This window comes from Natator depressus, chromosome 3, assembly GCF_965152275.1.
Source record: "Natator depressus isolate rNatDep1 chromosome 3, rNatDep2.hap1, whole genome shotgun sequence".
In the NCBI taxonomy this organism is placed as follows: domain Eukaryota; kingdom Metazoa; phylum Chordata; order Testudines; family Cheloniidae; genus Natator; species Natator depressus.
Window position 1 is genome coordinate 155,374,690 of NC_134236.1, and position 26,270 is coordinate 155,400,959.

At 40.0% G+C, this 26,270-nt stretch overlaps 1 protein-coding gene across 3 annotated transcripts in view; it reads left to right on the forward strand.

Moving 5' to 3' along the window:
* The window catches only part of BABAM2 (BRISC and BRCA1 A complex member 2), a 306,901-nt gene that overhangs the window by 256,186 nt on the left and 24,445 nt on the right, over positions 1-26,270 (forward strand). For all 3 annotated transcript variants that reach the window (XM_074949130.1, XM_074949129.1, XM_074949131.1), the window contains exon 11: positions 19,093-19,246. In XM_074949130.1, coding sequence (XP_074805231.1) covers positions 19,093-19,246 — 154 coding nt within the window. The remainder of the gene's footprint in view (positions 1-19,092; positions 19,247-26,270) is intronic.

Below are 26,270 nucleotides of genomic sequence, written 5' to 3' on the forward strand. Positions count from 1 at the left end.
AACAGGATTGCAGGAAATAAATACCTGACTCTACCATCAATTTCTCCTCCTAATGGAAACATCCTGCAAGGCCTCAAATATTGGCCAACCATTCAGACCAAAAAGGGCAACCTATTGTACTGTTTAGTGTCTGGTCATATTTGAGTCTAGCTGGCTTACTTAAAGAAGAACTGTTGCTTTACCTTGACATGTATTACTGTTGTCCTTTGAGAAGTTGCTTCTGCAGATTCCTAGTCCAGGAGTTACTGCCCTGCCACACAAATCATAGAACCGTGTAAAGCAGTAAAGTCTCTAGGAGATAGGCGAGAGGAGACATTGATTTGGAACCAAGAACATAAAAGACAGTGCACCCTCTCACAGTTATTCTCTGTCTCTCAGCAGATTTGGTCATGAAGCCAATACCTTTCTCTTGTGTGGAGTTAAATATTAGAAGTAGAGAGTGGCTAGCACTGTAGGGTCCTGGTCCATGACTGGGGCTCCTAGGTGCTACCAAAATTCAAATAATAATAAAAATAATAATGTTAATGAGTTTGATAGTTTGGGGGCCTTGTCAATTTTTCCTCCCATGTGGGACTTGTTCCCATACCATTGGGTGCTGAAAAGAAAATAGTCTTCAAGAATTGTTCCTCCGATTCAATCAAAATATCTGCCAGCAATCGTGACTAATGGCTAAAATTCCAAGCAGATCGTCTTATGGTTCCTGCTCTCCTTGGGGTTTTGAACTTGATTGGCTCCACCTCCTCCACGGGATGTTGTGTGAGAAAAGCACCTTTTAGCTAAATGTCTGGGAAAACAGGCAGTCCCATGGTCCAGGTCATCTTGCAAATGGAGGACATGGGTTACAGCAGTAAGAGTCTCTATTTATTTGAGATAGTTGGCACACATCTTGATGGTTCTGTGTTTTTTAATTAAATATTTGAAATTTTTGTTTTATAAACTAAAATCTCTCCTGATTATTGTATGGTTCTTTTTATTTTATTGTTCGTGACGGTGTGGCTTCAAGAAGAGAGGTGAAAGGTTGTGGAAGGCGAATTTGTGGAAATGAAAGGGAAAGGGATGAGACAAAGAAAAAGCAAGTGCACAATAATGTAGGTAGCAAGACAGAGGAGAAGGGTGTGATGCACGTTGGTTAAGAGAAGGGAAGATTTGGCAGCAGAAGGTAGGTTAAGCATAATAACAAAAACAGTGGTTTAAAAGTAAGAAGCTCAATGCTGAGATACAGTGAAGTCAGAAGTCTGTTACGGTTATGACAGGATAGCTTTCTGCTCTTAGTGACAGCTAGTCAGGAAAAGCTGGAGCTTTTCAAGGACTATTCCTGGAAAGCTGAGGCTAGCAATGGTTCCAGGAGGCCACTAGGACCAGTTCTTGGGAGTGATTCCTTGACAGTGGAGTCAGCAAAGAAGGGTAAGCTGGCAAACCCAATTCCCTCCTCTGGCTACCTGCCATTTGCTCCCAGTAATGTTTATTCTTTGGCGTCTGATCCTAAAATTCACCCTTGTTTACAGAGCATCTGCACAAAGATTAGTCCCACATCTAAGTCCCACATAAGTCCTCACAATAAGGTTTAAGTGGAATTTACATGCTACGTAGGTCTTGAACATGGGGTGAATGTCACCTGTTGAGTTCAGTGGGAATTGCAAGTACTCCCCACCGCTGAGGATCAGGCACCTTAGTGGGAAAGTGGTTTTAGTCACAGACAAGCTACTCTGTTCCTCACTTAACTGGGTACAGTCCGAGGCTAATCCCAGAACTCAATTGCAGTATTGTGGAGAATGAATTGCTGTTTTGCTACCGAGTTTCCATCATTGCCAGGTCTTTAAAGGGGCATTGTCAACCAGTTGTAGTTTCAAATTTGTATTGTATCGTAAATAATTATATAACCTCATCATTATCTATTGAGAATATTTCAACATCACGTTCCTATGGTTCCTTGCTGGATGTTAATATTCTATGAGCTGAATGACATTTTGCAGGCCTTAGTGCTTTGTGTTTGAGGCTAGTAAAGTTGAAGGCAGAAGTGGTTTGTCTCCTTTTATTCTGTTTGCCTGTGTTCATATTAGACTGATATAAAAATATGTCAATATTTTAAAGTAGGTTTTGTTGATAACGGCGGGTTGAGATCGGACAAATTATAAAACTTAATATGAATGGAAACCATACATAGTGAAAAATAAATTAGATTTTAAAATTCTTTGGTTTTATGGCAGTGGTAGTAGTAGCAGAAGCAAGCATTTTTTGGTAAAGTGTCAGTTTCCATTGGCAGTGTCTGTCGTTTCAAGGAAACATATGTATGGTTTGCATTTTTTGAAGTTTTTCATTTTTTTATTATATTGCTCTGGATATTTTAAAGCTCATTATTTAGTATTGCATCATCTGCTTTGAAATGGGAACTACAAGCTCTTTAACAAGTGTCTAGAAAAGTCATCAACTTTCACAGTAGCTTCTTTTACTCTGAAAAGTGACTATGTAGAAATGTCACTACTCAACAGTCTGTCTAGACCACTACTACCATAATGAACAGTTACCTCACAAACGTTAATGAACTTATCCTCAAAGATCACCTGTGAGGTAGGGAAGATGTATTATACCTACTTTACAGGTGTGGAACTCAGAGACAGAGAGATTAAGTAAAAACAACAAGGAGTCGTTGTGGCACCTTAGAGACTAACAAATTTATTTGGGCATAAGCTTTCGTGGGATATAATCCACTTCATCAGATGCATAGAGTGGGAAATACAGTAAGCGGGTATAAATATACAGCACATGAAAAGATGGGAGTTGCCGTACCAAGTGTGGGGGTCAGTGCTAACGAGGCCAATTCAATTAAGTGGTTTCCCTTAGGTCGCATAGGAAATGTGTGACAGGACTGGGAATTAAATACTGATTTCCAGAGTCCTAGTTCAGTGCCTAAACAGCAAGACTAGTTTTCCTCTCCATCCTTGCTTCCTGTGTGTATTCAGAGTTATATCTATTCACTTTCTAAGACAGTAAGCTTTTAGTTCTTTACCATGTTATCACTACAAAGCCAATATACTTCTTGCATCAGCAACAGAATTGTGAAGTAAATTCCAATTGCAGAGCCAAATTCTCACCTGTTAGACATGTGCCACAACTAAAGGAAGTGAGGTGGCACAGATGCAATTTAAGATGTAATCTGCCGGCACTAGGGTGTGTGGAAATTTGGGGGGAGGGATAGCTCAGTGGTTTGAGCATTGGCCTGCTAAACCCAGGGTTGTGAGTTCAATCCTTGAGGGTGCCATTTAGGGATCTGGAGCAAAAATTGGAGATTGGTCCTGGTTTGAGCAGGGGGTTGGACTAGATGTCCTCCTGAGGTCCCTTCCAACTCTGATACTCTATTCTATGATTCTATGAAGTAACTGGAGTGGAATTGGAAGACAATTGGATTGTGCAGGAGTAATTTAGAGTATAATTTGAAAACAGTGAGATTGCATGGGAGTGAAATTGGAAGAGGGTGAGGTTGCACAGGTGTCATCAAGATTTTAGGAACTTTATTTCTGGAGGTGAAACGTGAGCAGAAAACAAATCATTTTGATTTTCAGCTCCCAGGCTGAGTTTGAAAAACGAGCAGAAAAAAAATCATTACTTGTAAACTGAATAAAATTAATAAGGAACCATTGTTAATTGACTGCCATTTTTACACAGACACTTGTCAGAGGAGAAACACACTTTAAATGCCTCCGTATTCTACTGAAACGCTATTTAGCAACTACTCAACAAATTGCAAAGGCTTTCTCTCTCCTCGAACAGCATTAGTACCATAAGAAGGATAAATGCCTCTTTTCTCCAGCAGTGGGACACCATAGTCCCAAATCTATGCTAAGTTTGAGCACAGATTTTTCTACACTGACAGAAACCACTGCTGTACTTACAGTGCAGACTTCAAATGGCTCAAATAGGCAAGGTTCAGCTTTATAGTGCACCAGTGTTTCATCACTGCTAGGAGAAGTTGCTATAGAAACTGGTGCACCAGAAACAATACAAAGAAGTGGAAACCAGAGGAGGAAACCCTTGGGAATTAAAAAAAAAAAAAAAAAGGGGGGGGGGGGAAAGAAAAGTCATTAACACGTGGCATGCACATGACAGACAGCAACTCCCCCCGCCCCCCTCCAATCCCACTGGAGAGAATTATATAAGAGATAGAGACAGAAAGACCTATTAGGTTATCCCTTCTGTTTCCCAGGGGCCAGTGCAGGATAGTTTCCTTTGGTTCATTTTCTGGTATTTTGTCTAGTCTAGCTTTTAAAAGTCCAAAGCAGTAAGGTTTAATGGGGATGGAGGATAATGTCACTCAAAAGATAGAAGTGATTATAAAGCATTTGCCAGGTTAGTTTTACAACATCCTATCATATGCTTTCCTTTTATTACTGGAGACTGTTTGAACAGACTCTTAATTTGTGCTGTGAAGTATTTCCCATATAAGACTAAACAAACAATACAGAAACTTTGTTTGAAGGACATATTTTAAATTTATCGTTTTCACAAGCTGGAGGGCAGTCTTTCTAAAAAGTCATACCAAATTGCACTGCGATTATTTTGTATTATAAGAATGGGGTAGTAAAAAACCCAAAGTTCAGCAGATCTACCACTAACAATAAATAAGATAAAAGGTATTCAGTGGAACTGTTTGTGTCTTTCTTGAAAAGTCCCTTTGAAGTATATAACCTCTTCTGGTTTGTGTAGCCCATAGAGCTAACTTTAGCATTTATTTTATGCAGCAGTAATGCAAGGAACCTACAGGCCTGTATCTTGTAAGAAATTGGCTTCAGTAGTTAGCAAAGGACTTGAGGCCTATGAACATTGGCACAGATAAATGGTCCAACCATCACCCCTAAGTTTTGGGGAACGGGAAATGGAGTGTGGAAGGGTGAATTTTGTTCATAACGACATCAGCAAACCACAGGAACATGAGCTAACGCCAGCTTCTGGATAGAACATCCACAGTTATCTGACCGCAAGAGTGCCATGGCAACAAATTGACATATATGATAATAAGTTGAGATAATTAATATGCTAATCTATAGGAGAATGACACCCCAATATTAGTAAGATGAGGAAATACAAATGAGGAAGACGAGAGAAACCCCTACTGACTATACATTAGATGTAGGGGCGTCAGCATAACTTTTTATAAAAAGGATGATGGTCACTGGTGATGGTGATGCTGATGAGGAAAATCATGGCTAACATTTCAGGTTTTTCTGCAAGGGATGGTGTGAGTATATGGATGTTCAGATGTACATTCTGTATTATCTCTCTCTACCTTACTGGTTTAAAGTGTTCGTGACTTTGCTAAATGTATTAATAAACTATTGTAAATATAGAAGGGTTCCTACAGTGTGAGTATTGCAACTGTGCACATCAGGGTTCTCCACTGTACTGTAATTTTAATAATACTGGACCTGATCTTGGGACAAGAACCTGTTAAACCTCAAAGTGATAACTGGGAATTCTTAAGTAATCAATATAATTAATACATAGTCATTAGATCAGGCTAAATTTGACAAGGACAGAATAGTGTTTTGGCATTGTGGCCTTGTCTAATCTGATGCTTTCTGTAAAGTTTTGCACCATTGCACTATTACTAGTGCTGCTCTCCTGGTGATGGGAATAGTGGGAACTCTAGTGTAGACAAAGCACTGGTATTTTTACCACCATGTCCTCTATCTCTGGTAGGTGGCCAAATAGCAAGTGTGAAAAATCAGGATGGGGTGGGTGTAATAGGCACCTATATATGACAAAGCCCTGAATATCAGAACTGCCCCTATAAAATCGGGACATCTGGTCACCTTAATCTCTGTGCAGATCAAATCTAGATGACACAGTAGTAAAAATGCTAGTGGTCACCAATGCCTGGTCTACACTATAGCTCCCATTGTTACTACCACAGGTAGGAATTTTAAGAAAAATCTCAGTATAGACATGGCAATGGCAAAATGCTGTTCAGTCATTCTCAAACCAGAAAGAGTTTCACACTTCTGAAGAACAGTTTTTATAGGAGATGCATAAATTCCAGGCTCAGTGTAATCCACAAGATAAACAAGTTCAAACTCCATAATATGCAGAAATAGTTTATTCCAACATAAGTCATTGTTTCCATTATTCAGAAAGACACATGGGCTATGGAAAAACATTATAATCAAAAATAACCACTTCTGTATTTTAGACTTTTAAGTTGGCTTTCTGCAAAGGTGCTATATGCAATCATAAGAGATGTTTGGGGAGGGACAAGTTGGATGGCTCAAGGTCTTCAAAATGGGATGTATAGCCTTGTTCTTCTCAGTCACCAGTTCAAATCTAGCTGAGGTTTATAGTGACTGAAAGCCATTCCTGTCCAATATGAAAAAGAGTTGGAGGCCTTTGTCCATTTCAAAAGGGGCATGTTTCCATCACGATACACACCACCGAAGTTGTCATTAGTTGATCCTTTGCTGGCAGTTTCCACAGAGAGGCCAAGAACTAAATGAGCAAACAGCACTAACCTTCTGCCCCAGAGGTACCTGGCTGGATTAAAGCTGACCAAGGCAAAGATTCACCAACATTTCCCCCACCCCCACCCCCAGTCTTTCCATTCCATTAGACTGTCCATAACCCCTCTAGCAAATTCACCTCTGAGCCTTTCAGTGGACTCCTGGCTTACTTCCTAATCCTGAATACTTGATCTTCCTATCAACTGAGGCAGGAAAATTTCACATGGTTGTAAGGGTTCACCATTCCACAGATCTTGTTTCAGGACTGGGTCCTCAATGAGTAGTAGTCTTCCTTCTGTGTCATTATTAAATTAATGCTCCAGCATGATGCTATGGGGTATGAATGTCAGACACAGTGTAAATCCTGGATATTGCCAACATACAGTTATTAAAGGGACTCCACTTAAAATGACACACTTCTGATTTTTTAACCTTCTACTGTTGTTATTACACCTAAGATTAATATATAACCCAAAGACTTAAGAGAAAGCATACATTTTTCTCTCTTTTTCAGTTGCACTTGGTACATTTGACAGCATTTCGTGTATAATCAATTTCATTCTTTCAGCTGGAAAGGCAGTCAGTTCCCCATGTTGTCTGCATGCATCTTTCACACAGCAACAAGAGAAAGAAAATCATTTTTCAAAATAATAAAATGTGATTACAAAAGCACAAAACTGGCGGGGGCCTCGGGGGCATGTGGAGCACCATGAACTGCTTTTAATTCACTTTTAAAATCTACTGGGTTGCAGATTTCCAGCTGAGAGTGTTCCTTTGACGATCCTATGGACCTTCTGCAGCAGAAGGGATGTTAGTCCTAATATATTTACCAAATTCTAATCCAGGTGACCCTACAGACCTAATTTGCCCCAGTAATTTCAGTTGAATATGTTATTCTTCATTCTTTCTCCTTCTCCCTTAAAAATATTACCACTGTGGTGTCACTGACATAGAATGGCTGATGCATTTCCAATCAATTGATAAGTTCACTTCATTGGTTGATAGTGATTCCTGTACTTATGGACCAGATTCACCTGTTCATCCTGCACTTTGAATCAGCAGAACTTAGGCTACAGGTTTTCAGCAGCAGAAAGCCAAGGGAGGAGTGGTGAGATACAGTAGCCAAGCCAACTAAAAACCCTGATCCACTGAGGGATCTTGACCCAGCCACCGCAAAGCCAAACATGCTGGTGACTAGGCCAGGTCAGACAATTCAGGAGGTGCACTGAATCAGCAGATCTCTTATGGAGCCTTCACCGGTGGAGCTCCCACAAGAACTTCATGGAAGCTGCTTTCTTTAGTAAAACCCAGTTGGAGGAGGTGCAGTGGTACCATCACCTGCCTTCTCCCAGTGTTGAACGTCTCCCCTGGTGTAACTGCCCTAACCTATGCAGAGGATACAATGTTCATGTCCCTGCACCCATGGTCTGAATCTGGTCCATGGTCTGTAAGAACATAAGAACGGCCATACTGAGTCAGACCAAAGGTCCGTCCAGCCCAGTATCCTGTCTACCAACAATGGCCAATGCAGGTGCCCCAGAGGGAGTGAACCTAACAGGTAATGATCAAGTGATCTCTCTCCTTTTTCATGTATACAATTCATGTTGTTATTGGATAATGTTATATATTTTGTCCTTTAAATGTTATCTGATTCTTACAAGGAAATATACATATATAACATATCAGAACAGATGCAGGAGTAAATACTAAACAATTATCACTACAAGGGTCTAGCCAGTGCCAGATCAGCTCGCCAAGTATGTTTCTTATACACCTCAAATAAAGTGTATGTGTTTATACCTCTTAAAAAAAAATTCAAACTCTTAGTCATTAATCTCATGTGGGTGGTAGACTGTCTACATAATCCCCAGTGCTTCTGTGTGTTACTGTTCTCTCTACCAGAACAGAAGTGCATTTGTATTTCTGATCTCCACCCACAGCAGGAGATTTCATTCCCTCATTACATATTGTATGAAAGTATGGAGGTAGAACAATCCTTTCAATGAAATGTGATAGGATGAAGTCATTCCACCCCAATGTCCAAAACATAAATGAATGCTTAGCACTTTTCACTGAGCCTCCCAACACCCTGGTGTGGTATGTATGTTGGCATTACTAGCCCCATTTTACAGCTTTGGAAACGTTGCTCTAACAAACACTAAGTGCTTTTGTCTGTATGAACAGTTAGACTGAGACAAGTTGGCATGTGAATCAGCCCCATGCTAGACAGCGCAGACTGACTGACATGTGTTAACAGCTCATTAAGGCCTGGTCTACACTACAGAGTTAGGTCGACGTAAGGCAGTTCACGTTGACCTAACTTTGTAAGCATCTACACTAAAATATAGCTCCCAGTGATGTAACTCACTCACTGTGCCAACTTAATAACTCGACCTTAATCAGAGGCATAGTAGTTAGGTCAACACAGTGTCAGTGTAGGCATTGCGTTGCTCACATCGACTGTTGCTGCATTTCAGAAACAGTCCCACAATGCCCCCATACTGGCAGTTAAATTGGTGCAGGTGCTCCTGGTGAGGGAGCGCACCACCGACACACAGAGCATAATGTGAACGATTCCATTACTGTGGTGGCTGTATGTCAACAGGACTTAGGTCGGCTTAATTTAGTAATGTACATTTGCCCTAAGAATTTGAGACTTGCCTACTATGTAGGAAGTCACTGTTAAGAGATGTTTAGTCCATGATCTAACCACTAAACCACACTACTGTCTCTGTCTTTAAAAAGTTAGATAAATATCAAGAATTGATTTCTTTGGTAGCCATGTTGTCAAGTATATAGTATATCTCCCATTCCTTCTCATAGTATTTAACACAAAAGTAATTTTTTCTTTTGTCCTTAGCTACAGTATTGCTGAGGCAGTCATGTTCCTGTCTTGTACTGCAAATTCTTTACAAATAGGTACTGGGAGGGTTCCAGTTAAATATATGGTAGAGATAAAAGATAGGGTGAAAGCACTCCTGTTTCTTTTTTTATGGTCTGAGTACCTTATCTTTTCTTTGAGATTTATAAACATGGGAGACAAGTGCAGCCTGGAAGAGGGGGCTGGAAATGTGAATTGGGGTATTGTAATATAAAACAAATTCTGGGTTGCTTATAGATAGGAAATTATTAACACACCGGACCTCTTCTTTAAAAGAGAAAAAGTGTTTCCTCTCCTTTTTGTCTGTGGTTTATTTACCTTGCTTGCAAGATAGCACTGAAATGAAAAGGTCTACATAGGACCCTATTGTTACAACTTTAGATGTACATAGTTTCTAGAAAAATAACCTTCAGCTGCACTGCCCATGGGGGCACACTTTACAGTTCTGTAAGTTAGTAATGAATCACTCTGTTTCACGGGCTGACTTTCATAGTCTGTTTCGTGTTTCACAATCCAAGGCTTGTTTATAATGTTTCTTATTTTGCAGGTAAAATGTACAAATACTCAGGCTCAGTCTTTACTTTAAAATCTAAATTTAAGCCCTAGGGAGGGAGGACAGTTATTTAAAGAGGTGCATAGAGGGATAACAGTGGGTAAGGAGATGAAATAAGGGGAAAGTGTAGACTGGGTCTAAGGAAATTGATACAGATTAAGCAGGGGTGCACAGAGGTTTTTGGAGGCCTGGGACAAAATCTGAAACAGAGGCATCCCCACCCTTCCAAAAAAATTACCGCTGATGGGAGGCCCAGGAGGCAGGGGGTTGGTTTGGAGAGAGTGAGCCAGCCCACAGTCATGCTGCAGCAGTGTCTCAGCTCCTGTCCCATGCAGCTGGGCCCCGCTCCCCACTCCAGGTGTTGCAACCTGGTATGCAACAAATGGTGGGCCAAATCTGAGTGGTGTTGCGACCCCACACGTCAGGTCAAAATGTCACTTGGTTTGGGGGCCTTCTCAAATGTGGGAGCCTAGGGTAAACTGTCCTTTTTGCCTCACACCCCTCCCTAGGCAGGTCTGTGATTAGGCCGTGATTTACCCTTTGCTTGTAGCAAGACTAAAGCCTGATCTACATTAGAAAGTCATACCAACAAAACTCTCCATTCTTCTGTAAAGCTTGGTGTGCATCCATACTTAAATTGTGTCTCCTACAAAAAAACCTCCCACTTTCTCCAGCTGTTATACCTGTTTCCAGAGCAATATAGGCCCCTTGCAGTTCAGTTCTGTGGGCATAGTGGCACTCTGGACTCACATGTACCTACACCCCTATAAACAGTCCTTCAGCTGCAGCCCCACAAAGCAACATTCCCTTAAAGAATTCCCTCTCCAATAGTACATTTGATTGAACTCTGCTGCCCAGGAGGTCACAGTGGCCATAAGTTCACCTCATTTTAAATGCCCAGTGCAGTCTTCTTCACAGCCACATCTGTTCCTCTTAGCTGCCACCTTTTGCTGAAAACATGGCTTCTTGCACTCAGTCTCATGCTGTTGCTTTGTCCAGGAAGAAGGTGCACTATGGGGAGAGGAGCCATGTGCGGCACAGCTACCGCCCTCCCTCAGGAACAAGAATATTTACAGTGACTTGGAAAGGAGATGGTAAAACTCTAAATTCACTCTTGAGTCAGCTTCAGTTGAATCTCTCTAAGCACTGCATCCTTGCAAATACAAAAGGATTGTATGTGCTGCCCTTACAGTGGAACAGAGAGCTGTGTTCCTCTTTGTTGCATCTGAGTTTGCAGTGGCGAGTTCGTAAATGTCATATGAAAGTGATTATGGATAAATCAGAGGGAAGTGTGGGCATTTGACCCCAACCTTCAGAATACTCTGAGAGGTATGTGAGTATCCCACAACGTAAAACAACAAGAAGGTCAGATCATATATCTGTGTGTGTGTTCATTAACCTGTGTAAATGAGACAGTTAGGAAGGTTAGTTAGGATATCTGGTGCAGAGGTATCACTATGTTGAGGACACTTATCTCTGTACCTCAGTCATGCTTGATCTGAAAAGAGCAGTTGAACAACCAGCCTCACATAGGAGACCGTTTTTATTATAGGTGGAGCTGGTAGCACTGCTTATTAGTAAGGTTGCCCAACACTTCCCATAACAAGATCCTGTTTTCAGTTGCTTACAAAAACAGGACTTGGACAGTGAAGAGGCTGAAGAGGACGTGGGCAGAAGTGATCAGGTTTGAGGAAACAAGATACAGAAGGGTCTGTGACCACTAGAGCACATTCCTTTCCAGAACCTGGAATGGAACCCCAGATTCCTGAATTTCAGCATTTCTCTGCTATCAGCACATACCTGTGAAACCCACTGGCAAAGTGTGTCTCTCATCCCCCTCAAGTGCTAGAGGATGGCAACCTACTACTCATATCAGTTACTCTGATAGCTCAAGTGGTAGAGGTCTGTGTGGTGGAGCTAAAAGATCCAACCCTGCTGATGACCCAGATGAGGGCTGATAAGGTTTCAACTGGAGTACTGTGTCCAATTCTTGGTGCCACATTTCCTGAGGGATGTGGACAATTGGAGAAAGTCCAGAGGAGAGCAACAAAAATTATTAAAGGTCTAGAAAACATGACTTATGGGGAAAGATTGAAAAAACTGAGTTTGTTTAGTCTGGAGAAGAGAAGACTAAGGGGAGAAATGATAACAGTTTTCAAGTACATAAAAGGTTGTTCTTGTTAACCTTTGAGGATAGGACAAGAAGTAATGGGTTTCAGTTGCAGCAAAAGTGACAGGTTTCAGAGTAGCAGCCGTGTTAGTCTGTATCCGCAAAAAGAAAAGGAGTACTTGTGGCACCTTAGAGAGTAACAGATTTATTTGAGCATAAGCTTTTGTGAGCTACAGCTCACTTTCCACTGCATGCATCTGATGAGGTGAGCTGTATGCTCAAATAAATTTGTTAGTCTCTAAGATGCCACAAGTCCTCCTTTTTCTAGTTGCAGCAAAGGAGGTTTAGGTTGGACATTAGGAAAAACTTCCTGACAGGGTGGTTAAGCACCGGAACAGACTGCCTAGGGTGATTGTGGAACTTCGGTCATTGGAGGTTTTTAAGAGCAGGTTAGACAAATGCCTATCAGGAAATGTCCAGTTATTATTTTGTCCTGTCTTAAGTGCAGGGGACTAGACTAGGTCACCTATTGAGGTCCCTTCCAGTCCTACACATCTGTGGTTCTATGATTATGTCATATGATGAAATTTGTTTTTTCAGTTTGTGTTTATAAAATGTAGGAAATTACACACAAAATAACTGTGTTAAAAGAACCATTATTAAGGTTGAAAAGTCAAGCACTCAAAAATTAGGAAACACGGGAATTAAGGTTGCCTAATTCAGCCCCCGTAGTATGTATGTTTTATGATACAGTCTAGTTACGTGATAATGTACTGTTTTTTTCACAGGATCCCTGCATTTTTTAGTGTACAGGAGGGACCTGCTCTGGGGATACAGTAGAACCTAAGACCTTGTCTATACTACAGGAAAAAGTCAATCTAAGCGACGCAATTTGAGTTATGTGAATAATGTAACTCAAGTCAATGTAGCCTAGATCTACTTGCCACGGAGCGCATACTATGCAATGTCGATGGGAGACGCTCTCCTGTCGACTCCCCTTACTCTTCTCAATCCAGTGGAGTACAAGAGTCGACAGGAGAGCGATCTGTGGTAGATTTAGCAGGTCTTCACTAGACACGCTAAATCAACCGCTGATGCATCAATCGCCACGCATCGATCTCCCAATAAGTGTAGGCAAGCCCTCAGAGTTACAAACGCCTCAGGAATGGAGGTTGTTTGTAACTCTGAAATGTTCATAATGCTGAACAAAACGCTGTGGCTGTTGTTTCAAGCGTTTACAACTGAACATTTACTTAATACAGCTTTGAAACTTTACAATTCAGAAGAAAAATGCTGCTTTAGCCATCTTAATTTAAATGAAACAAGCACAGAAACAGCTTTCTTACCCTGTCAAATCTTTCTTTTTAAACTTTTCCTTTATTTTTGTCATAGTTTATGTTTAACACAGTACTGTACTGTATTTGCCTTTTTTTTTTTTTTTTTGGTCTGTGCTGCTGCCTGATTGTATACTTCCAGTTCTAAATGTGCTGTTTGGTTGATTGGTCTGTTTGTAACTCTGGTGTTCATTACTCTGAGGTTTTATTGTATATGAAATGGAGCAGGGATATTCTTGGTTATGACATACCTCCCCTGCATATTGCTGCCAGTTTTGTTTAGAGTTTGAACTTTTGAAAGAATAACCATAACGTTTTGTTCAGAGTTACGAATAGCCTCCATTCCTGAGGTGTTCATAACTCTGAGGTTCTACTGTACCGCTAAAAGGAATATAAAATCTAATGTCGAAAAAAAATGTCTTTACCACCGATCTAATCAGGAATCAAAGATTTGCATGTTATATTAACTTGTAAGATTAGCTCCAAGGTAAATAATACTTTCTTATTAACTCTGGAGTTGTTTGCATGTGTGATGTGAATGGTTAACATTGTTCTGTTCCAGACCTCAGTGTTGTTGACCTTCGAGAAGGTAAACAAAAGAAGCTTACTAACTCCTGGCATAATTTTTCAGGCAATTGTTAGCCAGGGTTTGTTATTTAGATAACAATATTGAAAATATACTGAGCGTATCCATTAAATTACATGATGGCACAAAAGCAAGAAAAACTCAAATGTGTATGTATTGTTTTTGTAGCTTCTTTTATATTTAGAAAACATCAAACTATTTATAAGCTGTAATTAAATCTCTGTGATTCATTCTTGATGTGCAAATCACTTTTTCTTTTTCATTTTGGAATAAACACAGAATAAAAAGTTAGGGGCACTGTTGAGGTTCTTTGCTCGGGTTTGCTCAGCACTACCATAAAAGTTTTACCTGAGTAAGGATCGGAGCTTTGCCAAATTAGGGAGTTGACCCTATTGGTAATTAGTCTGTAAAAGTTAGTGTAGTTTAAGTCTGAGTGAAACAAGTGTCTTTCTGTTTTTAACCCTACTCGTGTGCTCCTCTTGCCAATTATTGTGTTGTTTAAAATAATTATTTAAAAAAAATAAGCCAAAGTAAAAAATCAAAATGATTAAATTATGCTGAATCTGAAACTGAATCAGAAAGCTTTACTTTCCTGAACTAGTTAATAGTTTAAATTTTCCAACGGAAGCGCTTCCATTCCTGAGAGAGAAGGGGTAAATGGGACTTCCTTTGACAACCTTTTCATTTTAAAACCAAGACTAGTCTGACAGCAAGATTTGTACCTTCCTAAGTAAATATTACTATTTAACCGTATGACTTGTGGAAGCTTGTTAAGTGACGTGACTCACCTAGATAAAGTTATTTTTAGAGATGTAATTTGTACTGTTTAGAAGGGAAAAAAAAAATGCTGGTAAAGAGCTAAATCCCTCATTATGGTTTACAAAGCTCATGAAACAGCATCCATGCAAAAGATGACTAAGCAAGGGTCTATTGCCACTTTCAGGAATTTACAGACATGAGTCATCCACTTATTGTCTGCAGATACACCACCAGGGTACCTGTGAGTCAGCTTTGATTTGGAAATAGCACTTGCATTCAACATGAATACTTTTTTTGTGTTTCTTAAGTATCTGAGTACTGTGGCTAAATAATATGCTAAACCAAAGCTTGCTTTTGTAATCTTCACAATTCAGATGCTCACTTAAGAAAGTGTGATTGATTTTGCACTGTGATGCATTCTACATAGTAAAATATAAACGTGGTCTGCGCTTGATATAATTTTGCCAACACTTAACTCTGTACCCTATACAGAAGCAGATTTTATCTGTGTTCTATAATACATAGTTATATCATTTGTATAACCAGTAAAGGGTAAAAATCTTCTCCATCACACCTTTGCCTCCTCCACAAAAACACAGGTTTGACCAAGAGCAAAATATGACCCTTTATCTTCAAAACCCCTTGTAAATATTAACTTATAACATGTTTGCTTATTTTATGTGATGTGAAAACTTTGGGGCTGAATTCAAACGTGACATAAGAAACTACTACTTTATTAACTCCAGTGGACTTATGCCCACTATGCCAGCAATGAATTTGGCCCTTAATGTCTACTTCTGAAATAATAGCTGGCTATTTGAGATGTGTAGAGCAGGTTAAAGTTCAGAGCCATTTCCTGTTTTCTTGAACTATAGGTGTGGTTGTGCTCCATAATTAGGGTCACATTTTTGCTTCATGAGACTCAGCTCACATCCTTAATTAGAGAAGCACTTGGTTTAAAAAATGGGAGTTTTGGTTATCCGTTGTGGTGTTAGGTGGACAATAGCTTTGGAAATCAAAGGCAGCTACCATTACTTTTCAAGATTTGGCTTGAAGTTCAAGGTGGTACTGCTCTTGGCCAGGAGTGGACAGTTCAAATGTAAACCTATCTATTTTGATCGTCTGGTTCCACAGTTTACATTATATTTGACTCCTGAAAGCCTCCCTAAATGTTTTGGTTCAGAAAAGGAGGAAGCTCTTTCTTTCTTTCTTTCTTTCTTTTTTCTCTTGCTGTACCTCTGTTGAAAAAATACTCTGAAAGATGAAAGGCTAATCACAGGAAATGAGAGCTTCTTTGAAGTGACAGCAATGTCTCTATAGTGCTTTTAGACAGTAGCTCTACTGCTAGATACTTTTTCTTAAAAATAAAGCTTTTGGTTTAGTTAATGGGAGGAAAAATGCTATAATTGCCTCTTTCACATAGGGAGAGGTTTTCAAAATCAAGCTAATGGAGACCAGAAATTCTCTAGTAAAAAGGTAAATGAAATAAATAGAGATAATATGATTTAATTTCTTTACTGGAGTTTGCTATCCTTCGTACTTACAAGCAAACAAGTGTTTCATACCATTTGCACAGTTATTTGAGGGAGGGTTTTCCTCAAGGAATTGATTCTGCAGGGAGAGCAGATAAAGGTTGTACTAAGAAATGGAGTTTCAATACACAGCACTAGACAAAGTAAACTTCCAACTTCAAAACTGAGAACCAGTCTCCTGGGGTTTCCGTTGCGCTCTACAGAGCAGCTCTTTTGATTCTTTGGCATAAGAGTAATGTCTGTAAGAGAGAGGAACAAGTAGTTTGCTTACTGATAAGTGGCTCAATGTGTGGCAATTCTTTTTCAGGGATATCGTGCATTAACTATGCCACCAAGAAGACTTTGACAAAGTATTTCATTTTTTAATCTAATTTTTCTTTTTCTTTTTCTTTAACAGTAATGTTCTTCCCCAAAATTGATCAAACTAACTCAGATGGACACAAATCAGACGTCAAGAATTATAACATTCAAAAACCAGTCGGAGAACACTTCACTCTCCCTGGTCACTCGATTACAGACCTAAAAGTAGCAATTCTTCAACAAAAAAACTTAAAAAACAGACTCCAATGAGAGACTGCTGAATTGGAATTAATTTGCAAACTGGATACAATTAATTTAGGCTTGAATAAAGACGGGGAGTGGATGGGTCATTACACAAAGTAAAACTATTTCCCCATGTTTATTCCCCCCCCTCCACCCCCGACTGTTCCTCAGACGTTCTTGTCAACTGCTGGAAATGGCCCACCTTGATTATCACTACAGAAGGTTTCTCCACCCCCCTCCTCCTGCTGGTAATAGCTCACCTTACCTGATCACTCTACTTACAGTGTGTATGGTAACACCCATTGTTTCATGTTCTCTGTGTATATAAATCTCCCCACTGTATTTTCCACTGAATGCATCCAATGAAGTGAGCTGTAGCTCACGAAAGCTTATGCTCAAATAAATTTGTTAGTCTCTAAGGTGCCACAAGTCCTCCTTTTCTTTTTGTGGATACAAACTAACACGGCTGCTACTCTGAAATCAGTCCATCATGTTACCTCTGAAATGTATCAAGTAAGCTTTTGTGTGGGCTGAGTCCCCCAGTTAATCAGAGCCTTATCACGACATAAAACTCAGACACTGGACTGAACTTATTGAACTCACTGAACTCACTAAACTGGCCAGAGATCAGTACTTTAACTGATCTGCTTTAGCCTGAGACCACAGCTGGAATACCTCATTAAGTTTTGTGTATCTCATTACCATAAACATATGGAGGGAGGGAGTGGGGTTGGCAGGCTTGATTTGGAGTGCAGGGGAAATAGGGCTTGTCCAGTTCAAAGAGTAGGAAAATTTAAGCTATCAGAAAATCTTTCTGAGATTGCTATATCTTAGGCTGTGGAAGAGGCTTTCAAAGGAAGTGGTGGAAGCATCATATCTTGAAACATTTAAAAATAGGATACACAAAGCACTTGCAAATATATTGGAGGGAACAATCCTGCTCTGGCATAGAAATGGGATAGATGATTTAACATGCCTTTTCCATTTTTAGTTGCTATTATTCTCAGCAATTTTACAGTTGGTGGTTAGCTTCTCTTTTGATATTACATCTGACATTATTCAGTCAGGATCCTTGACGTCTCATTAGGTAGAATTGTGAAGTCACAAATGAAGATTTCTGAGGTCCCAAGTTCCCATGAATGAGCTACAGTCTTACAAAACTAAATTGATGAGCTGACTAAAGAATTTGTTCTTTTGTCTCTTAGGGTTAGTGGAATGCATCATTTTGGAATATTAAATGGAATAGTGAGGGGTGCTTTAAGGGCCAAATCGTGTATCACTAAAGACAGTGCAGGTTTTGCCACTGACTTCAGTGGATGCAGGATCAGGCCTTAAAAGTAAATACTGAGATTGATGTATAAGTAAAAGTCTTAAAACAAACTAGGGAGATTTTTTAAGTCTACCGAATATAAAAGATCCAAGAAAATGTTATACTCCAAGAACACGTTTGGCAATTAAAAGGTTAAGTTTTACCAGTTGAAGAGCCTCTGGAATACTCTCTCTTGTAGACTGGTTTGTTGATCTAACAGACCTGTCTAATCTTGAGATGGCCTCCTTCCTTTTGGGTGATAAACAAGAGGAGTTAAAAGAGATAGGATCTAATTCTGGGGATACTTAAGAGTAAAACATTTCTGATATCAGTAACTTTGTAGTTTTAGTTGTTTGTTTGCTTAACACTGATGACTGTGAGTTGGGATTCCTTTGGTCTGTTCTAGATTCTGCAAGTGTGACCTTGATTAAGTCACTTAACCTCTCTGGGCCTCAGTTTATCCATCTGTAAAATGGGGATAATAATACTTGCATCTCCCAGGCAAGGTATAAGGATTAATTATGGCTGATAAAGCACTTTGAGCTCATCAGATGAAAGGGTCTATAAAAGTACAATATTGCTCTATTTCGCAAAACAGAATGTATAGTAACATTCCTGAAAGTAGAAACTAAGCTGGAAAAATACAGACTTTAATGCATTAAGCATTAGAGAGAGAGAGAGATTGAACTGGTGGAAATACTGTGATTAACGTGTAAATGCACAATAAAATCATGTCATTTGCTTTGTAAAATAAAAATACTTCAGTAAACATAAATTGAGTCAGACATTGACATAATGTAATCCATGTTTATTGGAAGTACAAGAAGAAATGTTAGAATTCCCCATCATTTTCACTTTTTTCATTTAAGATCTGGTTAGCTACATTTCTTAACCTGAGTTTAGAGTCAATAGGTAGGAATGATATATTTCACAATAAAGATGAAAGCAAGAAAAGATGTCTCTTTCATGTCATCTTTTTCTTTTGCTGTCTTTGCAGTTGACCTACCGCTGTACTTTCCTCGAGACCAGCCAACTCTAACATTTCAGTCAGTCTATCACTTCACTAACAGTGGACAGCTGTATTCCCAGGCCCAGAAAAACTACCCTTACAGCCCACGCTGGGATGGCAATGAGATGGCCAAGAGAGCAAAGTAAGAAAGACTATAATTTAATACCAAAAGTTTCATTTGTTAGAGGGTCAGGTGTTGTTCAGTATTAGAGTATAGATTTATCTGTATGCATTGGACATTCTTATATGTGACACTGTTTCTGTATAGTGTTTTCTTTGGTTATTTTTGTGTCGGAACTGAATGCAGTCTTAATATTCACACATTTGAGTGTAACTTACATGTTTATATTTTATTATTAATAGTCTATTATTATGATATTGCCAAAGGACCAAACAGTGAGGCCCCATTGTGCTAGGCACTGTGCAAACAGTGTAGCTAAACAAAAAGAAAAGTGAAGGGTAAGAAACATTGAACAGAAGGGGGTAAGGGAAATAGGGCTAGGGAGAAGAGGCTAAGGGGCAGGTGTGGACTGCAGCTGAAGTGAAGAGATACTGAAAGATGGGAAAGGGAATGGGTGGAGCAAACAGCCAATCAACACAGGGCAGAGAAAATCCAGTTAAAACCATGGAAAGTACTCTGAATCTCCCTGCTTTGGCTGCTTCTTTAGCTTCTCCTACCAGCTGAAGACTCTGCACTCCTTCCCCAAGGCCACATGGCAGATTGGCCAAGAGGCACTACCTGGATCTCTGTTTCCCCAGAGTATGGGAGGGTCTCCCCTGCACAGTTCTGGGTCTGGGGGATACTGAGGGGAGCAGTGGCCTCATTTTACCCTCTCCCCCCAGTGTAGCAATGGGTTGCTTTGCACCTGCTCCTACTGGCTGGAGTTTCTGATTGTAGTCATCGTATTTACAAATTCAAGCATAACTAAGTATAACTTAGACATTTATATCTTGGTACATAGTACAGTGTTAATGTTAATTAACTACTGCTTTACTTTACTGTAAGCGCCAAAAGTGCTATATCTAAAACAACATAGAATTAACACAAAGCTGTAGAAAGGATATAAACCAGAATATAATGTTTAAAATAAGACTTAAAAGTGAGGCAATGAATAAGCAACACACATTTCCCCTATATGAAACTATATGGGCAAAGGCCCTGTACTTAGATTTGCAAATTGTAGAAATGCTGAAACAGCAATAACTTAGAGTACAAGTTGGACTACAGCAAATATAGACATCAAATATATAAATAAAATAACATATGAGAATGAAGGGCTTTGAACACCAGCATCAAAAGATTAAAATGAATTAGCAAAGGGCACTTAAACAAGGAAGTCAAAGGAAAATAGCTCAGCAAAAATCAGGTGAATGATGCACATGGTTGTATAGACTATAACTTGGGACGGGTAGAAGTAAACAGTGAATAAATGAAACACATGCAAGTTTTATAATACCTTAAGTAAAATGGAGAATATCAAATAGTAGCATTTGGGATTCTGGATGACATATTGCACTAGGTATGTGTTTTTGTTTGTTTATAATAATTGACTTTTTAGGAGCACTGTCTCCTGTTAAACGTATTTTCTTTTTGTTGAGTTGGTTTGTTAGGATTGACGAGAGATATGCAAGTGCCAGAATATTGTATATGTTTTGTTTAAAAGAATGAAAAATATAACTCGGAAGCATCATTGTGAGTTATTTCATGCCTGAACTGGACAATACATTAGTTTTTGGGGGGGGGGAAGTTGTACACAAACACACACTCTGTCTGCTCTATACTCACATACAAATCAGCACATGCAAGTTGAACCTCCCTGCCCAATCCCCATTCCTAACAGTCCTTTAGAAAAGCACTGACTGCATAATTTTTCTTTAGTATTACCTCTAGACATTTTTATGAGGTTTGTCACCTCTGAGTCTTCGCATATAAGCAGAGTTAGATTAAACATAAATACATACAGTAGAGGGAGTAGAGTGTGAGCAGGTGGGGGAAGAGAGAAGATTGGGGTATCCATCTCTTAAGCACAAAGGAAGAGAGAAACTCCTCCTCTGTTTATAGCACTATGTTTGTGGGAGTGACTGGAGGCTTTACTGCATCTTGCAGGGTGGGCAGCCCAGATTTAAAAAAAAAACCCTACTCTCTGTTGGGAAGAAAGCAGCAGTTTCTCTCTTTGGGTTTGTCTACACTGGGAAAATGAATAATGTTTTAATTAATACATTTTAAGCTCCATGTAACATCTAGTGTAGACAAAGACAGTCTCCCCACTGTATTTTCCACTGCATGCATCCGATGAAGTGGGCTGTAGCTCACGAAAGCTTATGCTCAAATAAATTGGTTAGTCTCTAAGGTGCCACAAGTCCTCCTTTTCTTTTTGCGCATACAGACTAACACGGCTGCTACTCTGAGACAGGTTAAGATGTGTTAGCCAAGGTTACTCAGGTCACGCCTACACTAGAAAGTTTTATTGGTAGTATTTCTGCCAGCATGTAGCTGCCAGTTTTGCAATTCGAGTAGAGCATGGGCAGATTCAACTGCCTTTGCCAGTGCAGCACGCCTTCACGTCGAGAGGCTGTATCGGAGAAAAAGTGCGCTGTGCTACAGGAAGGCATCCCAGTGTGCCCCACACCACGGTCCAGCTTCCTGGGACTTTTGGAAGTGTATTGTGAGAAACCAGTACTCCGCTCAAGGAACTGTGGGACCTTGGGGTCAAGTTCCTCTGTTCCCACCATGATCTTCTCTTTCACACCACTTTCTAAAATTCCCACAGTTCCTTGTGCTGGTTTTCAATCTCTTCGCCACCTCACTGGCAAATCATTGGAATTCTCATATCAATTTTAGAGACAGGGCACCTGCTTCTTCTGTGTTTGTGGAACTTCAGCAACTATCACGGAGGCCAGGCATGCAACAGTGAAAATGAGAAAACTGAGGAGGAGTGAATGATGTAGACAGTGAATGAAAGTCACCTGATGCTGCAGGCATTCACTGACCAGCTACACATGGTGGAGCAGCACTTCTGGGCCCGTGAAATAAGCACTGATGGTTGAGAATGGCTGCAAATCTGGGACGCTCAGGCAGTGGCTTCAGAACTTTCAGATGCAGAAATTGTGTGCTGAACTCGCCCCAGCCTTCCAGTGCAGAGACACCAACATGAGAGCTGTTTTGACAGTGGAAAATGGTAGCAATCTCGCTGTGGAAGCTTGCGACCCTAGATTGCTATCGGTTGGTGTTGGAAAGTCTTCAGTGGGGACAGTCATCATCCAGGTATGCAAGCCTGTTAATTGTCACCTGCTGCACAGGATTGTGATTCTGGGCAATGTGCAGGAAATAATGGACTGCTGATTCAGTGCAGTGGACTTGCTGAACTGTGGAGTAATAGAGGAAATGCATATCTTGATCCTGGCCCACACCCCCATCCCTCAGACTGAGTACTTAAACAGAAAGCGGTACTTTTCATGGTTATGCAGGCATCAGTGGATCACCAGGAAGGTTTCACTGACATTAGCCAAGGGTAGTCAGAGAAGGTGCATAATGGGTTCCTCCACAGGACTCAACTGAGTCAAGTTCAGCTGACTCTGGCTCTCCACTGGATCTGCATCTTCTGCATCCATGTCCTTGACAAGCTCTTTGTTGCTGTGCACTGCTGGGGTTCCCTCCTCAGGATCTCACGTAGTGTCCACTGTCACTTTTGGGGTAATGGTAGGATCCCTACCAAATATGGCATCCAACTCTGCATAGAAGCAGCAGGTATGTGGGGCAGCCCCAGAATTTCTGTTGGCCTCCCTTGCCTTTTATCCAGGTGCTGCAGTTCCTTCTTCTTCACCCAACATTGATGCCCCTCCCTGTTGTGCCCCAACTGCATACCCTCTGCAATGTCCAAATAGACATCTTTACTTCTGCAGTTATTCTGCATCTGGCCTTGTACTGCTCCTCCCCACAGGCTGAGGAAATCCAAGACTTCTTTCCTGACCAGGCAGCAGTGCAAGGTTTACCTGTTTCTTTATGGGTATCCATATCTGTCTGCTCTGAGGTGGGTTTCCGGAAGAGACGCATTTCCAAAACATGCTGGTGTTTTAAAGTGTTTTGGCCGGAGGAGGAGTTCTGGTCACTGTGACCCCTTGACAACAGAGTTCAGAATGGTGATCAGGAGGGTCATTGTCACAGGGACAGGGGCACTATAGGACTATTCCCAGAGGACTGTTTTTACTGGCATAGGTAATACATGATCCACACAGACATTGTAGCAGTGGAATAGTGCAGGTAGAGGGCTTATGTAATTCAGGGAGATGGTTTAATGAGACCAACAGAAAGTTAGAGTTTTACTACCAGGACTCAAAAGTAAGTGAGGACACAAAGAAAGATGTGCCAAACTAAGGTATGTTTTATGGTAAAATTTTGTAATGTGGCCCAACCCTTAGGACCGGCTAACACATTTTCACCACAACCAGCTAATTCATTTTTAACGTGACTCTCTACACTAGGGGCTAAAGTGTATTTGAGCTTTTTAATTCAAACATATTAGTTAGCACATTTGAAAACAACACACATTTCCCCAGAATAGACAAACCTTTAAACTCATATGAGCCATCTGTCTAAAAGTGTGCCAAAGATGTTGTCCTAAAATACGTGGCTAGCATAAGAACGTATAGTTCATTATGGAAAGCTAGCATCTGTGTTTGTGCAGTACCTGTGAAATAAAATATCTTTGTGTGGTTTCCATGGGAAAGCTCTTGATTTTTTCTTAAGTAGGCATTCAAGTGTGCATGAACTGTATCTTTAAAGAATATGCAGACTCTGAGCCTGTGATTTCATGAAGGAATATTGTAAATAACACTTGTTTGTGTATACAAATTATGTTTAGTTGTTAGACACATTCTGGCTGAGTTTCTGCCCTGACTTGCACCCTGTGCAGCCCCATGGCTTTCAGCGGAGCTGCAAGGAGCGCAAGTTAGGAATGAATTTAGTCCTTTATCCTAGTGTTAGCCTAAATAAAGTATTTTACTTGTCAAAAATTGCAGAAGAGTGGAAAACTGGTATCCCAATAAATACTCATACTTCAGGGTTTATGTGCTCTCTCCAACTTGGCTAAAACAATGTGTTCCTTAAAATTTGTTTCTGAATAATACTGTTGCCATCCACCCACTCGCTGGTGTGTTTGCTTAATGTGGCATTACAGATTTACATGCCCCTGCATGCTCTGTATGGGTCCAGGCTTGAGTGGGGCTTACGCGCTCAACCAGTGGTTTCCAGCTTTTTATAATACATTTGGGTATGAATCTCCTTACATTTGTTTTAGCAACCATTCTTCGTATAGTGACACCAGCCAGTATCTCAACTCATCTGCCTTCATACTTTTATGAGAGGAGACTAAGAAAAATTGGCTTGTTTAGCCTAGCAAAATAAAGGTTGAGAGGGTTTATGATTGCTCGCTAAAAATACATGAGGAAGATAAACACCAGGGAATGACAAGAGCTATATAAGCTAAAGAGCAATGTTGGCACAAGAACAAATGGGTATAAACTGGAAATTAGAAGGAATGAGGTTCTGGAACCGCCTTCCACTAGGAGGAGTTGGGGCAAATGACCTAACTAGTTTTAAGATGGAGCTTGATACATTTATGAGTGGGATTATATGGTGGCAATAGTAGGGAACTGGACTTAATGACCCAGGAGGTCCCTTCCAGTCCTGTATCCCATGTTCCTATATTAAGTCAATTATATGGCTTACCACATCTTAGACAAAATATCTACTGATATTCTTTACACTGTTTTAAAAAAAGGCTTTACTAGTACCCTGAAACTCTTGGTTTCCATCTATGATACTTTGGATCTCCTTGAAAAGTTTAATATTTACAATTCATGCAAAACTTTCTTCAGTTTTTTTTCCTACCCTTCGTGGGCACAAGTAAACATCACAGTAGAAGATTATTGGGAAGAATTAAATCTGTATTATAGTTTTCTCCCAGCCTGCTAATAAAAAGGATTCCATGGAAAAAAAAAATCTTCTGAACACAAACATTCAAATGATTGTTTCAGATCCAGTCAGGATCTTTTAACAGTATATTTTTTTAAAATCAGCTTTTCTGCATCCACACATCAGCTATCCATGTATAGTCTTTTTTTGTGTGTGTCTATATTATAGTAAACTATCCAGAAGTTATCATAAAGTTTAAAAATGCAAAATGGGGGGTAGGGAGGGAGGAAGGAAGGTGATAATGAATGAAGAAGATAATGGAAAAGAGATGTGCTCTAGCTACACTCAAATGCCACCTGCATAAATAATAATAATGGAATATTATACATCTGAGCTTTACAACTCCAGGATGCACTACCACATATTAAGCGAGTTTTCTGTACCATAGAAGAGAACCCCAAGAATTGAGAAAATTCCAAATAATCCTGACACCCAATCATCCTTTCTAAAATTGTATGTCAGAACTTTTTATTTATTAGAACTTATGATTTGCAGCAACAAATTGTAAGTTACATTTAGAAACCTGGTCATCCATCATTATTTAATATGTCCTGCACAAAGCAGTGCATGCACTGGAATCCTGTGTCTTGTAACAAATGACTCTCTACCAGACACACCAATTAAAGAGAAAATGATTAAAAATTATTCACAATCCCCAAAGAAAAAAGTTAGAGCCATGAAGGCACACACCTTTCCCCACCAGTCTGCATCCTCCTTCAAGAGCGTATTAGCATTGTATATCCTTTGCTATTGTTCTCTGCTTTGTATTGTCCAGCCACTTGTAAAGATTGCCCTGGATGAAGGCTATCACTGCATGAAAAGCACTCCGAAGTATATCTGCTATTGAATACCAAATATATATATTACATCCTACAGCTTGCAGTTTCTGTATGATACCTCATGCTTCTTTGGTTTTACTTCCAAAGCTTGCTAAATCTGGATGTATACTAAATGTGTATTTTGCGCTTAAAGTGGGTTTACCTGGGTCTGGTCCAGTCAACCACAACTATGGTGTTTTACCTGCTCACTATCCAAAGCGTTATCTTCATGTGCATTAATGGCGATCCAGTTGGTGATAATGATGTTTTGCAGTCATACTTAACAGAGCAAAACAAAACAAAAAAACATAAGATCCAACAAAATCTACTCTCAACGTTGGGTCCCAGGAACCATCTTTGACAGCAGCAATTAT